At 47.8% G+C, this 16,558-nt stretch overlaps 1 protein-coding gene across 1 annotated transcript in view; it reads right to left on the bottom strand.

The window, feature by feature from the left end:
• ACBD6 (acyl-CoA binding domain containing 6) overlaps positions 1–16,558 on the bottom strand; it is a 72,668-nt gene that overhangs the window by 56,041 nt on the left and 69 nt on the right. The window contains exons 2-4 of the mRNA XM_021404951.1: positions 16,397–16,553; positions 7,462–7,526; positions 7,129–7,225 (exon numbers count right to left, since the gene is read on the bottom strand). Coding sequence (XP_021260626.1) covers positions 7,129–7,225; positions 7,462–7,526; positions 16,397–16,553 — 319 coding nt within the window. The remainder of the gene's footprint in view (positions 1–7,128; positions 7,226–7,461; positions 7,527–16,396; positions 16,554–16,558) is intronic.

Below are 16,558 nucleotides of genomic sequence, written 5' to 3'. Positions count from 1 at the left end.
TTACAAGCAGAAGTTAGCAGAGCCAGTAAAACTGTCTATTTGCTATGCAGTAGGTTTCAGCAAACTTACATGGAGGGAGAGAGAAGAGGTAATCCTTTAAAGCAAAGAAGTTTAGGAATAAAGCATCCCAGAGAACCTCTGTACAGGATTCCAGTGCAGCTTTTAATACATAATCTTGCATTGTTGCTTTGCTTTCTAAACTTCAGCCTTACTAAAATGCCGGCTTGCAGCTTGGCACTGTTGTATTTCAATCAATTGCTCGAACGAGGATTGCAATGTCATAAATTAAAGGTGCTAAGCCCATAAATTTCCAGGGAGATGTAAAATCAAAGAGAACAATCCAAGCGACTCCCAGGGGTGGGAGCCCGACACATGCTCCAGCTGTTGGGCTGCACGCACTGCGTTAGTGCCCTCCCTCTCCCAGACAAACTGGGGGGGTACAGGGTTACCTCCACCTCTGGAGCCAGGGCTTCCATGCCCGGTATTCCATGCTGCTTTTAAAAGCTGTGCTGCCAGGGAAGGGAGCAGCTTCCCGACCTCGGATCTCCCCAGCCTACCACACAGCCCAGTGACGGCCTGCAGGGTGAGCAGGGCCCTGCAGAGCCGGCGCTCATCGCTCCAGAGAGCACCACTTCCCACCCGAGGTCTGGGCTGCCTTTTTCCAGTGACGTCCAGGAGACCCCGAGCCCCTGCTCCAGGGGCTCCAAGAAGAGATTGAGCAGATTTGCAGCGATGAGTGGTGGGAGGTGTTTGCAGGATAGTGTACTGGTGTACCTACAAGCTCAACCAGGTGCCCTTAATGCTCACGGGGAGGCTCATCACCACCGTCAGCAGGACCACAGCAAACCCTGCCCCCTGCCTCCAGCGTTTTGCTCCTGTTTGTCTTCTGCAGAGTAACAGCTGACACTTGGGTAAAAAAGCAACCAAAACAGTCATGCAAGACATTCACGAGGCATGAACCGAACGCAGAGATCTGAACAAACCCCAAAGAACCCTGAATGGAGAGGAGCAGGGATGCTGGCAGCGCTGCGCTCTGTGCTGCCAGCCTTAAGGAGCACACCCGCCCTGCTACATAGCCCCCGCTTCACACGATGCCATTAATGACTTTCATGCTACAAAAGAAATACATTCACTATTTTCACAGTTTCTGACCTCGCAGTAGGACAAGCCATAAATTGAGGCATTAACCCAAACGGCACAGCAGGCGTCTGAATGCTGGTGGCAGGCACAGCCCCACACAGGTCCTCTACTCCCTGCTCTTCCCATCCCCCTTGTAATCCTGCCCACACGCCCTGCCTCTCTTCCTCAGCCACAAACAGTGGCTGCTTGGGCAGATTATCAAGGGAGACATCTGTTTGGCTGATAGACAAAACAGGAAAACACGATGGGTGCACTCCTTTTTGTTTTCAGACCACCTTTTTTTTCTCATGGATTTCTTAATTTCCCAAAGAAATTGCCAGCCCGCAGTACTAGCCAGGAAATCTGCAGATTTTGACCTGAAACTGCATAGTATGATTTACCACTTGCTCTTGTAATTCTTAGAAGCTGACCATACGTCGAACCTATAAACTGCAGAAGAGCAAAGCTTCTCACTCCGGGCGGAAGAGGACAAATTTGATCGCTGAGCTCAAGCTTAGAAAAACTGAGGTCTGGCTTTCAAAATGCCTGCTAACACCTTTTGATACAGAGTTCATACCGAGTCACTGCACAAATCCTAACTTGTCCTGGAGGTGCTACTTAAACACAAGAGGGTCACCAGTTTCAATCGATCAGTAGAATAGTTCAGTAACACTCAGTGCAACCCGCAGACAACGTACACACAGCTCTGCTGTCCAGAGATCGTTCTGCCTTTGCTCTACCCTTGGATTACAAACGCCCTTTCCCACGTTTCAGTTACCCTTAACTTGCCTGTTACAATTAAAATGTGACAGGGATACGTTTAACAGGAACGGCAAAGGGGAGTGCAGGAGCCGCCTGCGCAGGGGCAGCTGCCCACCTGATCAGAGGTTGCCCTCTGCAGTGCTTCATGCAGAAACAGCCACTGAGCAAACCCATCTGCCTCTCAGTTTACCGTGCTGCCTTGAGGCTGCCACAACGGTGCCCTTGCTAGTTCACACACTCTGAAGTTGCCTGCCTTTTGATGGGGCTGTCTCATACCCAGGGTGCTCTCCCGGCTGCTCCCAGTGCTCGCTCACCACCAAGAGACATTCCACCATCCCACTCCCACCCGCTGCTTGGCCCACAGCGCCGTGACATCAGTCCTCCCTATCCAGACACGGCACAGGACAATAGCTGAAATACAGCCTCCTTCTCTGTAAATGTCAGCGCTGGAATTTCAAACCTCTGAGAGCTTAGAAAAGACATTTGGCAAATGTTTATTTTCTTTGAATCCAAGGTCTCTTCCTGCTCTGCCACGGAGACGTGTCTCTGCTGTTCAGATTCTGGAGACGCAACTTTGCTCGTTACGCAGCGCAAACCTTACCGTGGGCATTATTGGTGAAGTCACATTGCCAGTCAAGCACACGTTAAAATACCTTTTTTTTCACCCCTGATATATATATAAAAAATCATTAAGTCCTCCAATATGTTTCTGCAGTCAAATCCAACAATGCCTCTGTCAGGGGAAGGGGGTTCTGCTGAAGTCAGTACCGAGACACGCTGCTGGGATCGGAACTGCGCAACGTAAGAAATAGCAAAAGGAAATATTTAGAATCAAGAGATGCCAAAACTGCAATCAGCAAATGAAAGGCTAAAACTGATGAGTAGATCTGGACGCTTTCTCTATTATTTATTTTTGTTGTTTAAGCTGTGCCATGCAACCCCCTTGTTACAAGAAATGCTCCATAACCACTCGCCGCAGCGTGTGGTGTGCCTTTCCACCAAGCCAGCTTGGAAAACCTGGGGGTTTACATCCAATGGGATCCGTGTGACAACATTTACATGGCAGTGAATAGAATTACGGTGTTTGTGGAAATGGAAACACTGCCACCAAGAATGTTTGTCTCCAAACTGATGAGCACTAAAAGTGCCCAAGAGAAGACAGCAAGGAACGTGAGGACAGCTACTGTACGGAGATGCAAGAGTTGGTGGACTTCCCCAGATGACCAAACCAACTGCCAACAGCAAGGTTACCATGCAGGTCCTGCAGAGCCGGAGCGACAGCGAGGTCAGGGTGTGCGTGGGCAGTGCTGCAGGTGGCTGCCAGGGAGAGCTGAAGGATGTCATTGCCAAACTCACACACACGCATCAGCAAAAGCCACTGAAAGCAATGTGTCACTTGCTGCCAGGAAAGCAGGAAGACAACAGGTGAAAGTCTGAGAAGCAGAGCAGGCAGGACACATCTACCTCTCTGAAGGGCCCCAAGCAGTCGGATGTGTTGACGGCATGAAACATTTCTATTTAAGAACAGAAAACACAAAAGAACTGCTTCATAAATTATTCTGCTTTGGAGGAAGAGCGAACAGACTTGAAGGACAGGTGATGTCTCTGAAATATGTAAATGGAGCTGAGCTGGTCCAAGCAATTACCTTTCCACTGCCTGGAACTTCAGACTAAAAGGAATGACTCACAAGAAAGAACAAGAAACAAAAGATGTGCTAAAAGGTAGCAGATGACGAAGGTAGATGGCATCGAGAGGAGAATCAAGACGAGCATGGAAGAGTTGAGTCCTGGCCTCTGAACTGCTGCTCCTGGGAAAGAGAGCAAAACAACCTACAGCACAGCACATCAGAAGACCGTGCCAACGTGGGAGAGCTAGCTGCAAAAACATCCGGAAAGGCAATTGTGATGACTGGTTCTAGACTTGTGAGTTCAAGAGAAACGCAGCAGCTTTGTGAAAGTAAAGACCCTGGATCTTTGCTGCTTTGCTGTATCTGCTATTTTAAAGCTTTCCGAGCAAAGAGAATTGCTGAAAATAATGCAGTCTGATGATTTATTCCTAGGTTTTAGACAAGGCTCTTAAAGAAAACTCTAGGCGTGAGTGTATCAGGCAGCATGATAGTGGCAAGGATGATGGCAAAACTAAAATGCACTGGAAACAGCCACGGAGGTGAGCCAGCAGCTGTGAAACTATTGTGAAAAGTAGCATTTGGGCCTCACAGAGCAAGAAATAGCTGTGGCTGCCGCATCTCCATGTGCATCTCCTAATCATCTGCAGGTACTCCAGACTCTGGGCAGGAGGGGGAAGAAGAAAGTCAGATTTTGGCTGTTGGTGGTATTTTCAGTGCTCTGCACACAAATTCGGGATGCTCTTGCTGCATCAGCACGCATCCACTTCATTTCCTTCCATCAAAACCAAAGAAAGATTACTAAATTATAGCAATTACAGTCTGATGCTGAAAATGTACTAATACAGAACCTGCAAGGTCAATGTGAAAGAATGAATCAAGGGAAGGATCAAGAAAAGTGAAAAAGGACGTGGATCTATTGAGGCTGCATAAGAAATACTGCATTTAGTGCCATTCTTTTCATTAAGAAAAATACTGACAGCCCGAAGGCTGCAGAACAGCAATAAATCTGTTGGGGCGGGGGGGGCAGAAATAAAGAAAAGTTTCCAATTTTTAAATTTTGTGTGCTTAGTGCTAAAAGATCGAGACATTGTATACCCTTTGGGAATATAGGAAATGGGGGAGGCAGGGGACTGAAAATAACACGAGAACATTTGTGAACTCTACAATGAGAAATGCAACAGCCCTGCGCTCTAATTACTATTTATGATCTGTACTGATCTGAAAGCTGAACTTTTCACATTTGTACCAAGCACTTTATACTGCTTTATCCAAGCAGGGGGAGTATTTTATTCATTATCTACTGAACAAAAGAAGAACTCAAAAGAGCCCAGCAGGTGAGCACGGAAAGGAGACAATGACGGCGATGAAGAACCTTGTGATGTTCCCACAGATCTTTCCTACAAATCCAATTTGAAATTGGAAGAGTGAAATAGCCATTATCCTACCGGCGTCCCCTGATGCGCACATCTCCATCATTTGAAAGAACAGAGCTCCCTCTCGTGGCTCCTGAACGTGGACGTGGTAGGAAAAAATAGTGGGAGATCAAAGGATGAGAAGACTCCTCGTGGGATTTTAGCTGTACAAAAAATGGAATTAAAATGAAAATACAGCAGGGAGGACAGATGACTTCTCTTAAAGAAAGCAGCGTTGCCTGCACTTGAATGCTAACGCTGAAATTGCATTCTCTGCTCTTCTCACTTCCTCTGCTGGGCCTTTCTGCAGCTCGGCAGATTCCTTCCATGGAAAGCTCTCTGATGTCTTAACAGGTTTCTAGCCCAGTCACGGGCGAGGAATAAGAAAAAAAAAGAATAAGGACTACAGTGGTGAAGGCACAGATACTGCCACACACCGGGGCTGTATGAATAAGAAAACCATTGGTGTCAGAAAGCCAAGAAATAAACGCCTAATTACATGAGTGAGAGGTTTATGCACAGAAATGCTGCAACAACAAGCACCTGAAGAGAGAAAATAGCATTTCTTAAAACTAATCAGACAGCCTTAGCCCTGCCATTAGCACAGAAGCTTCTGCTGAAGCCCTAGCACTGCTCTTTCCTCCTGCAAACTCCCTGCATCAAGTATTCAAAACCACAGGAGGATGGAACCACACACCAGTGAGCAAACGCTGGTACAATAGCATTACCCTGCACTGCCCAGTGTCTGCCGAGTCCTGTACATGGGGGGATGCAAGGGAAGAGCTCTCACACCCATTCATTCCTCATTTGAAGGGGAGAAGGGAGGAGCATCACTGCAAACCTCTCCTTGTGTGCTGGTGACTTCTTACAACAGAAGGCTTGAAGACCATCGTCCACTTTGCTAGCTGACAGCTTTGTAACCCAAAAGGACACCTATGAAAAAGAGAAGCTCTCTGAAGCAAGGAGGGGAAACGTGTACCCAAAGCCGAACCTGTCACCGCACTCTTAGTGAACACCAGCTCTACCTACAGAAGGTTCAGGAAAGGGGATTTGGTTTTTTGTCATTGCTTAAGGAGGATTCGGGACGTTCCGTTTTACGTTTCGCTTTATGCTAATGGATTGTTTCCTCACTTAGGATTCCAGCTCTTGTTTTTTTCAGATTAGAACATTTCTGTATGACAGAACCCACACTGGGCGAGTGGCTGGTTTTCACTAAATGCATGGTACAGCACATACAACTTTATCCCAAGGGTATTACGAACAGTTTTCTCTAAATGCCAATACCTCTTTGCTGCAAAAACAGGATCAAACCCTCGGAACACGAGCCGGCAAAGAAGCAGCAATCCCTCTTATGAGTCCAGAACAGCACCAGAATGTAAGCGAGAATCAAACTCTTGATTCATAGGCCGGTGCTCACACAAGATTTTGCTTCCAGAGTGCAGGACAAAAAAAAAAAAGAATCAATTTCCTACCGTGAAAAGAAATTACCATGCCGTCAGCATGTTGCTGTTAGCGAAACATCTCCATTCTGACTCCAGTTAAAAGCAATATTTTTCTAAAGAGCAATCCTCTTAAAAAAAAAATTGTATAGAAATCGGTCTATAAACATAGAAATCGGTCTATAAACAGAGAGAGATCCTTAAATACTCAATCAAGTAATAAACCTAGCAGATGAAAGGCAGATTAATTAAAATGACGGTACAATCTCCCTTTAACAAACACATACAGGACTCAAAAATGCACTTGTTATGTTGGAGTACCTAATCATAATCAGATTTGGTAATTTGCTGCATCAAAACAAAAAGGAAACATTTTCAGAATTGATCATTCAGTTCATGTCACTTTTATGGAGATTACTTTCTATTGATCAACATTTAAAGAGTAGTTGAAAAGAGAAGGATGAGAAAAGGATAAAAAGTATCTTTACATGCTAAAGACAGCATGAACCGATAAAAGCAAAATAAATTAGATCACTACAGCCAAATCAACCCTGCGCATGTGCTCACTGTAATGAAGATAATTACGAATGAAAAAGATGGTTCTCCATGCTTCAGTCTTAACAAAAGGGGAGTTTTAAAATGAATTTAGAGCTTAATCTGCTCAGAATGAAGTTTCCTATGCAGCAATTAAGTTCTGTATGAAGCCGAACCATTGCTGACTTCAGAAGGGCACAAACGCTGGTTTGTTTTCTGAACAGCACTTCCTACCTGTGGATTCCAACTGGGGTCCAGTTTTTTCACTGTAGCAACGTACTCCTGCATTGCTTGATGAGGGCTGGTGTCTCCCAGGGCTTTCCAAGCTTCCCTAGGGCAGAGAGCAACACATCAGCGAGCCACTCTGAGACAGCACAGTGTGTTTTTGTGGTGTCATCAGTGAACAAAGCAAGAAGATCCATCTATATGTTTTCAAGGGGTGTAAAGCCACCTTCCATTCAGTGTCAAGTGGTCAACTTCTCAGGTTTGACATTCTCAGAGTGAGGTCTGTAACACGACACAGAGTAGAACCAGAAGTCTCTAGGAATTACAAGGATTTCCTCTTACCATTTCTGCTTCCCCTCAAAATCAAAGAAGCTTGGCTTTGGAGTGTTACAGGTTCCAAATTTCACCTAAAAAATAAAAATTCCTTCTGTTAGAACAAATCAAATGGAACAGGGATGACCAGCAAGTGATCTCTCACTTAATGGTGCGTTTATTACCCAGCCAGATGCTTCATCCTCCACCAGTATCAACAAAAAATCTGTTGATCAGGATTTCTAGAGATGATTATTCGTTAAGGATGAAATTCACCTGCTTCTGCACAAAGCTTGAGCAAACAGACTTTGCTTGATTATTTCCAAGGCCCTCTGGAAGGCAAGGGGACAAATCCAGAGGACAGGAAGGCCAAGCAGCTCCTGAATGGTCTGCAAGGCATCCATCCAGCTGCATGGGGAGCACCAGATGCCAGGAATGAGCCGAGGCCGGAGCAGAAGTGCCTGAGATGAAACAGTCTGATGGGAGGAGGCCACAGGGACAGCACCAAGGCAGGGTTAGCGGATGGGTATCTGCTGCAGGACAGGGCACGATCCACACGTGCGAGCCTGCACACAGCTTTTGTGGCTCAACTCTCGTTCAGAAACCCCAGAACTGACGTGGCACCCAAACTAATCCAGATGGATCTTTTATTCGATGTGAAACAGACTTGGTGCCAGTGGGACTCCTCTGGTTGGCTTTCCATAGGAAGGCATACTGATGTGACAAGCATAGAGCCATTTCTTTCACTGTGGGGTGGAGCTCAACGATCTCCAAGGTCCCTTCCAAGCTAAGCCATTCTACGATGCTGTGGTCTGGAGGAGGGCAGGGGCTGCTGGCAGAGCATTCCGTTAGCCAAGCAAAACTCAACCACGTTCACCCTTCTTTCTTAGAAATGAAATATGCCCCACAGTTCAGGCTGGTGAAGTGCTTAAATCAACCAACGATTCTTCACCTTAGCAGGGTGGGGATTTTCTGCTGAGAATTGTTACCCCACAACATCCTTATGGAGAAGCTGGCTCCCCATGGTTTGGATGGGCATACGCTCCGCTGGGTGAAACACTGGCTGGATGTCCGGGCCCAAAGAGTTGTGGTCAATGGATTTAAATCTAGTTGGTGGCCAGTCACAAGTGGTGTCCCCCAGGGCTCGGTACTGGGGCTGCTTCTATTCAACATCTTTATCAATGATCTCAATGAGGGGATTGAGTGCACCTTCAGTAAGTGTGCAGACGACACCAAGTTGGGAGGAAGTGCTGATCTGCCAGAGGGTAGAAAGGCACTACAGAGGGACCTGGATAGACTGCATCGATGAGCCAAGGTAAATCGTATGAGTTTCAACAGGACCAAGTGTAGGGTCCTGCATTTTGGTCACAACAACCCCAGGCAACCCTACAGGCTTGGGGAGGAGTGGCTGGAAAGCTGCCTGACAGAAAAGGACCTTGGTGTGCTGATGGACAGTCGGCTGAATATGAGCCAGCAGTGTGCCCAGGTGGCCAAGACGGCCAATGGCATTCTGGCTTGGATCAGGAATGGTGTGGTGAGCAGGACTAGGGAAGTCATCCTGCCCCTGTACTCGGTATTGGTGAGGCCCCACCTCGAGTACTGTGTTCAGTTTTGGGCGCCTCAGTACAGAAAGGACATGGAGGTGCTGGAGCAGGTCCAAAGAAGGGCAACGAGGCTTGTGAGGGGCTTGGAGAATAGGCCCTACAAGGAGAGACTGAAGGAACTGGGGCTGTTCAGTCTGGGGAAGAGGAAGCCAAGGGGAGACCTCAGTGCTCTCTTCAAATACCTGAAAGGTGATTGCAGTGAGAGCGGGGCTGGTCTCTTCTCACTGGTGACAGGTGACAGGACAAGAGGAAATGGCCTCAAGTTGCACCAAGGGAGGTTTAGGTTGGATATCAGGAAAAACTTCTTTACAGAAAGGGTTGTTGAGCACTGGAACAGGCTCCCCAGGGAGGTGGTTGAGTCACCATCCCCGAATGTGTTTAAAAACCATTTGGATGTGGTGCTCGGGGACATGATTTAGCAGTGGGTTGTTAGAGTTGGACTTGATGATCTTGAAGGTTTTTTCCAACCTGACCAATTCTATGATTCTGTGATTAATCAGGCTTTATAGAGACCGAGCCCATGCTGAGAGATATTTATTAGTTACACTATATTTTCATTTAAAGTGTGAGAGGCTGTGAGTGACTGTAGATGACATTAATTTTCTGTGCATCTGACCGCCTGCAAGTAAGCAGTCCATCCAAATTAGAATCCCAGCTAGCCTGCAAAGCAATCCATTGAGTTCCAGAGACGAACAAAGGAAAGGACAAGCAGCAGTTAAGCACTGTAAATCAGTCACGATTCATTTGTACTGTAAATGTTTTCTCCTGTGTTCAGATACGGTCTGGACCATTTGTTTTATACAACAAAACACGGAAATAAAATGCAAACTTGTATGGGAACTGCTGAGTCAGGGCCTGAACCCCTGATGGAACAGCTGGAGAAAAGACCCGGTCAGCCCTGGGAGCACAGCTGGAGGCAATTCAGCCTGGCTCCACCTCTCCTAGGCCTCATTTAAGGGCTGACTGCTGCTGAGGAAGGCTCTTTTGTTGGAGATCCCTCCTTGGTGGAGTCTTCTGGGAGCCTAGATCTCTAGAGATGGGTGAGTACCTTTCTTTTTGTAACATCTCCTCATCATGCTGGTCCTGCTGTGTTTACATTTGGTGAGCCAGGCAGACCAAAATAGTAAAATGGCTTTTTTTTTTCTTTGAACATGTTCAAGTAGGTCAACGGGGAGAACACTGCCCTTCTAGATCACATACCATTAAATCAGGTTTAATGAGGATAGAGTGATGATTGGTGGGTTTGGGGGTCAGACTATTCCTGTTACCCAGATGTGGTTCAGGTTGGGGGTTGGGTGTCTCCTGTCCCAGGAGTATAAGGTGTCTGTTGCCCCAGTTGCAGAGTACATCTTGAGCATTAACACTTCATGGGGTCTGGCCCTCCAGACAACTGTAGGAGAGTTCAGATTCTGAGAAAGGTGTATTAGTGTCTGGGGTGGGGTGGGGGGGAGCCAAGATGAAATATCAAGGACCGTGTAAGAATTAGAAGAAGTTGGGATCATAGGACCTGCACGTAGCCCATATAATTCCCCTGTATGGCCAGTGTGGAAGTCAGCTGATATATGGAGAATGACTGTAGATTACAGTGAATTAAATAAGGTCACGCCGCCTGTTCATGCAGCCATACCCAATATTGCCTCCCTGATGGACACATTGAGTAGGGAAGTAAAAACCTATCATTGTGTCCTAGACTTGGCAAATGCATTCTTCACTGTTCCAGTTGCTGAAGAATCTCAGGACCAGTTTGCATTTACACAGGGAGGCAGGCAGGGGACCTTTCAGGTCCTGGCACAGAGGTACATCCACTCACCAGTGTATTGTCATAACCTAGTGGTGTGTGACCTGGTGAATTGGGAAAGACCTAGTAATGTTAACTTGTTTTGTTATATTGATGATTGCATGTTGACCTCTGACTCACTGGAGACGTTAGGACAGGCAGCAGATTCTTTGGCCAGCTACAGGCAGGGAAAGGGATGGGCTAGAAACCCTCAGAAGGTGCAGGGTCTGGGCCTGCCTGTAAAATTCCTGGGGGAAGTTTTGTCAGGAAAGACCAAGGTACTTCCTAGTGCAGTAACAGATCAAATTCAGGTGTTCCCAGTCCCTATGACACCAAAGTAGCTGCAGGAGTTTTTAGGCGTACTGGGATATTGGCATTCCTTTTATATGGCCTCAGCAGCTGTGCTAAGTGAGGTTATATTGACTCATGAAAAAGGAGTAGCTATGGGACTGGGGGAGAACGGAACACAAGTCTTTCCAACAGGCAAAACTGGCTGTTAAACAGGCCAAGGCTTTGGGTGTATTTGATCCTACCCTCCCAGCTGAATTGGATGTTCATGTCAGTCAGGATGGCTTTGACTGGCTCCACCAGAAGCTGCGACATGTTGGGCAGAAGATGATGTGGGCAGCAGCCAAGGCATGGGGGCTGCCCATAACTATGTCAGATATCTTCCAGGCATGCTGTGATTGTGATGCTTGCTCGAGGATGAAACCAAAACCCTTGCCAGAGGACATAACCCTCTCCAATGGTGGTGAGTTGATTATATAGGCCCTCTCTTGCAATCTGAGGGGGCCAGATATGCATTAACTTGCATCGACACGGCAAGTGGACTGATGTAGGCCTATCTGGTACCAAGAGCAAACCAGGCCTACACCATCAAGGCTTTAACCAAGTTAATGGTGGTATATGGGACTCCACAGGTCACTGAGAGCAACCAGGGTACACGCTTCATGGGTGCGATGATACAGCGCTGGGCAGAAGAGAACAGCATTGAATGGTGATTTCATCTGCCATATAACCCAACAGGAGCAGGCCTCATTGAACATCATAATGGCATCCTTAAGGCTGCTCTGAAGACAGATTCTTGGTCCCCGCAGGGATGGATGAAGAGACTGCAGGAAACCTTGCAGGACCTGAACGAAAGACCTAGGGATGGCAGACCCAGTGCCCTCAAGGTGCTTCAGACAGCTTGGGCCTCCCCTCTTAGGATCCAAATTGCGGCAGTCAGGTAAGACCTCAAATTGGCAAAGAAAATAACCTTCTCCTCCTTGCCCCTGAGAATCTAGAACCAGGTACCCATAGAATAGAATGGCCTTGGAAGGTGCAAGTAGGACTGAAGTGGTGTGGCTTACTTGCACCTTGTGGGAGGTTATTGGAGGTGGGAGGCTTGGTACTTGGCCTACTGACATTGTGGTCAATGCTCTGGTCTTCATTGCTAGGGGGACCTTCATCATGTCCCCATGGCAGATCAGGCTCCCCCCCCCTTTAGTACCTGATATAGTTATGCAGCCACAGATACCTGGCCAAAGGGTGTGGTACAGATGGCCGGGATGTGACCCAGTGCAAGCCCATGTGTTGACCTAGGACAAGAATATGGCCTGTATCTAGCCTTGGAGGGCAGATCTCTCCCTCTTGGTACCTCTGAAACATCTGCACTACTTCCTGTGAGTCTTTGGAGTCTCTAGGATCACTGAAGAAGAGAAATGTTTTCGAAGCATTCTGGTGTTGCTGTGAGATCAAGAAGGACACCTGGTGATGACCTGTGTGGGACTGGTGGAACATGAGATGGACCTGCACTAAACAACTGAGTGCCTCCAGTAACATCATGGAGCACTGGCCCATCAGACAACATGAACCTCAACCATGAGCCAATCATCAACTGTCTCATATTGTGTCAGCCTGCATCACAACAGGCAATTGTAAGAGTGTTGTGGTGTGCTGAATCCCTGTATCAGGGAGGGCTCACCCTCCAGCTGGCTCAATCATTGCTTCACACCATGAAGGGGTGGAGTGTATGGGAACTTCTGAGTCATGGCCTGAACCACTGAGCACCTGGAGAAGAGACCCAGTCAGCCCTGGGAGCACAGCTGGAGGCAATTCAGCCTGGCTCTGCCCCTCTTAGACCTCATTTAAGTGCTGACTGCTGCGGAGGAAGGATCTCTTGCTGGAGATCCCTTCTTTGTGGAGCCTTCTGGGAGCCTAGATCTTTGGATACGGGTGAGAATCTTTCTTTCTTTAACACCTTCTCATCATGCTGGTCCTGCTGCCTTTGCAAAACTCATCATCCAAGCAGAAAGTGCCTGCCTGGCAGTTCTTTGGTTCAACAAGCAAACAGGCCAAGTCAGACAAAAAAACCCATCTTTTTTAATATTAATTGTTCGCTGCCATAATCAAAACAAGAGAGCAGTTTCTTCCCTCTGGATTTGGCATTCAAAGGCTGTTCCAGCCCTGGAAAGACTGTTAGTAGCATCAATAGTAATACAAATCAGGGAACAGTAGTTAAATTTCATCCATCAAGAGAGCAAAAAAAAGTGCTCCTGTGCCCCTGCTTGCTATTTTGAGATGTATTAAAAAGGCTTGCAATGGTTTTGCTGGAGAGAAGAAAATAACATTCTTGGCTTCCCTTGTTTTGCTGCAGGACTCCATAATGTGTCAGAAACCAAATGAGAATTCAGCATTGGAGAAGACTGGATGCTGAGGAAGGTGATTTTTACCTAAATATGTAATATATCAACACAAAAACTGGGGGGAGGGAAATAAGAATGGTGTAGGACTCGCTCCTGTTGCTTCAGTGGAAGGCCTCAAATGCTGTTTTTCTCCACAGCCAGCAGAAAGACAAGAGCCTGTATTAGCATTTCAAGGTTGAGTTTCTCATTCTGGATCCACAAAATAATTACTGATGGTCTCTGAGGGCTGACTGGTCACTTGGTGCTTAGCTCTCCTCTTTTACAGTTCATCAGCTGCATGGAAAAGCAAAGTGAAGGCAGATTGTATTAAATTCTTTCCTAGCATTGCTTCTCCATGTAGCTGCTGGCAGGCTTTACTCCCAAACCACAAAGAGGCAGCTCTGAATGGGAAGTGCCAATGCAGAAATTCGGAAGCCCTGGGAGAAGCCTTCACCTGGTGGCTGGAGGTGACAACACTCAGAGTGCCTGCATAGACAGATGCTCAGAGACATGCATGCCATCACAGAGTTTCAGCTGATTCTTGCTTGTTACTCCACAGCCATCCCTATCTGGTCCTGCCCTGGGCTTTGCTGCTTGGACCTGTGGGAAAGCTCTGTTAAACTGGTTGTCAGCAAGGCATAAGGGAAGCTAAGGAAACATTACACAAGGGTGCTAACCCTGGGGACTGGGGGCAGCAGGTCTCTGCTTCACTCATGGTCCCACTGCTAACACTGGCTCAGTTCCATCCAAACCTTTCCACTACAGACTCCAGGCACAGACAGCACAAGCAATTTCCCCACAGCCTCATGGAAAGCAAGAGGAGAAGCAGCATGGCAGCCCAGCACCCTGCCAACCAGTCTGATCTTCCTCCTGTGCTGGGGCAGAGCCATAAACTCAGCACTATCAGCTGAAAAGCTCACTGGAGATGACAACTAAGCAATTCCCTCATTTTCAAGTCTCTGACACATAAACAAAATCAGAGAGGAAAGTAATAAAATCTTGAAATGGCCTCCAATAAAAGGTAATAAAATCCCAAGAAAATGGTTATATACCCAAACAGTTTGAAATAAATAATATACAGTATCTTAACAGAGAGCTCAGCTGTTACTGTCACCCCTTTTATGATGGTGCTGTGTCCTAAATCAAAGCCCTCAGTGACATAAAACACTAAACGGAGGAAAGACAAGGATGCCAAATCAAGGGCAGCGGACAGATCTGAGTCAGCACCTTTTGTGTGCTAGCAATACTACTGTCCACTGGAGTAATATATTAGCAGCCCATTATGCATACTGATAGGGCTGCTATAATTAAATAGAGAAAACTTGCATTAAGCACCATCGTTTTGATTTAAAGCACAAAATGCTGCAAAACTCCAAGTTAGCAGAGCCTAACCCTGCAGTAGCTGTGCTAGCAAACTCCTCCTCTCCCCTGCCAGCACTGCCTGCTCCAGCACTGTGTGACAGCCTTCCCAGACAGCCAGAGAAAGGCATGCAGACCAAGGGGTTGGGTGCAGTCCCAAAGCAGGGAGCACACAGGCACTGTTTGTGCATGTTGAGACAAGAGGGGATGGAAGATCCCTGGTTCCTCAGTGGGAGGGGACTGCAGACTTGTGCTGACAGCTGTAGTTGCTGGTTTTTCCTGACTTGTATCATAACTTGGGAAACAGTTTCTGATTTCAGTAACTTGTAAGGCAAACGTTAAATACAAATACGTTGTTGCTCTTATACAGCACCAGGAAAGCCTCTGGAGTCTTCTGATGGTCACCAGTCGGGGGCTAAGTAATGCTTCCCCTCTGCCAACTAGGACAGCTACAAAGCGCTTGGAGGAGGTGAGAAGAGATTATTTGAAACAAATCTGAGAATATAGATAAGTTGTAGCAGAGACAACACTCTTTCTTTTCATCTCCTTCTATGCATGGCCTTAGTTCTTAGAAGTTCTCCTGGCACTTTCCCCCACCCCTTCCTTTCTCTTGCAAGGGAAAAAGACCCAGAGACCTGTTGAAGCACCAGAAGACCTGCAGACAAAGCCCCTTCGTGACCAGTCTGCTCTGAGACAACTAATGGCCCACAAACCACAGCTGAGGAGCCACCAGCTTGGGAGATAATTCAATACTGCATCAAAAAGATGGAAATGCTTTTAAGCAGTAGCAGCCAGACAAGGGTATTCCACGTGGAAGAAAAACGTAAGTTTGACTGTTCACAGAATCACAGAATGGCTTGGGTCGGTATGGACCTCAAACATCATCAGGCCTCAACCCCCTGCCATAGGCACAGTAGCCAGCCACTAGATCAAATTGCCTAGGGCCCCATCTGACCAGGCCTTGGGCACCTCCTGCTAACCAAAACGGATGGGCTCCAGTTCCACATTCACTTTTCAAGTCAGTGCAAACTCTTGCCATACGTGAGGCCAGGTATACGGTCAGGTATAGGCTGCCCAGAGCTGTGGGTGCCCCATCCCTGGAGGTGCCCCAGGCCATGGATGGGCTCTGGGCAGCCTGAGCTGGGGGGCAGCCAGCCCATGGCAGGCGCGAGGCTGGAGGGCTTTAGGATCCCTTCCAACCCAACCATTCTATGGTTCTATGAGTCGTATTCATACTTTTACTCTTTAAACTCTCGGGTGCAAGCTTTCTCCATGTCACCCAATTATCACAGCCCCTTCAAGCTGGGAATACTCTACAGTTGACCAAGCACGTGGCAGAAACCAACCAGCACAGCTTCCTGGCCCACCCCGAGGCACAGTGTGGAGTGGCAGAGCCCCATCCTTCCCACGGCCCAACAGGAGCCCGAAGGCAGGCCGGGACACACAGCCACGCTCCCGCCCAACGCTCAAAGTCCTCAACGCCGCCTGTAAATGCCCCCCTCCCCCTCCGCAAGTGCTGGGCCTCTCCCTCAGCCCAGGCGCAAGGCCCCGCGCCTCACCTGCTTGTAGCGAGCGTACAGGTACAGCAGCTGCTCCTTGCTGGCGCTGGGCAGCAGGGCGGGCAGCCGCTCGGCCGCCTGCTCGAACAGCGCGGCCAGCTGCCGGTCGGAGGGATCCGGCCCCGCCGAGCCCGATCCAGAGCTCCCCTCGCCGCCGCTCCC

Source organism: Numida meleagris, chromosome 7, assembly GCF_002078875.1.
Source record: "Numida meleagris isolate 19003 breed g44 Domestic line chromosome 7, NumMel1.0, whole genome shotgun sequence".
Lineage (NCBI taxonomy): Eukaryota > Metazoa > Chordata > Aves > Galliformes > Numididae > Numida > Numida meleagris.
This window is presented reverse-complemented; position numbering and strand designations above follow the sequence as displayed.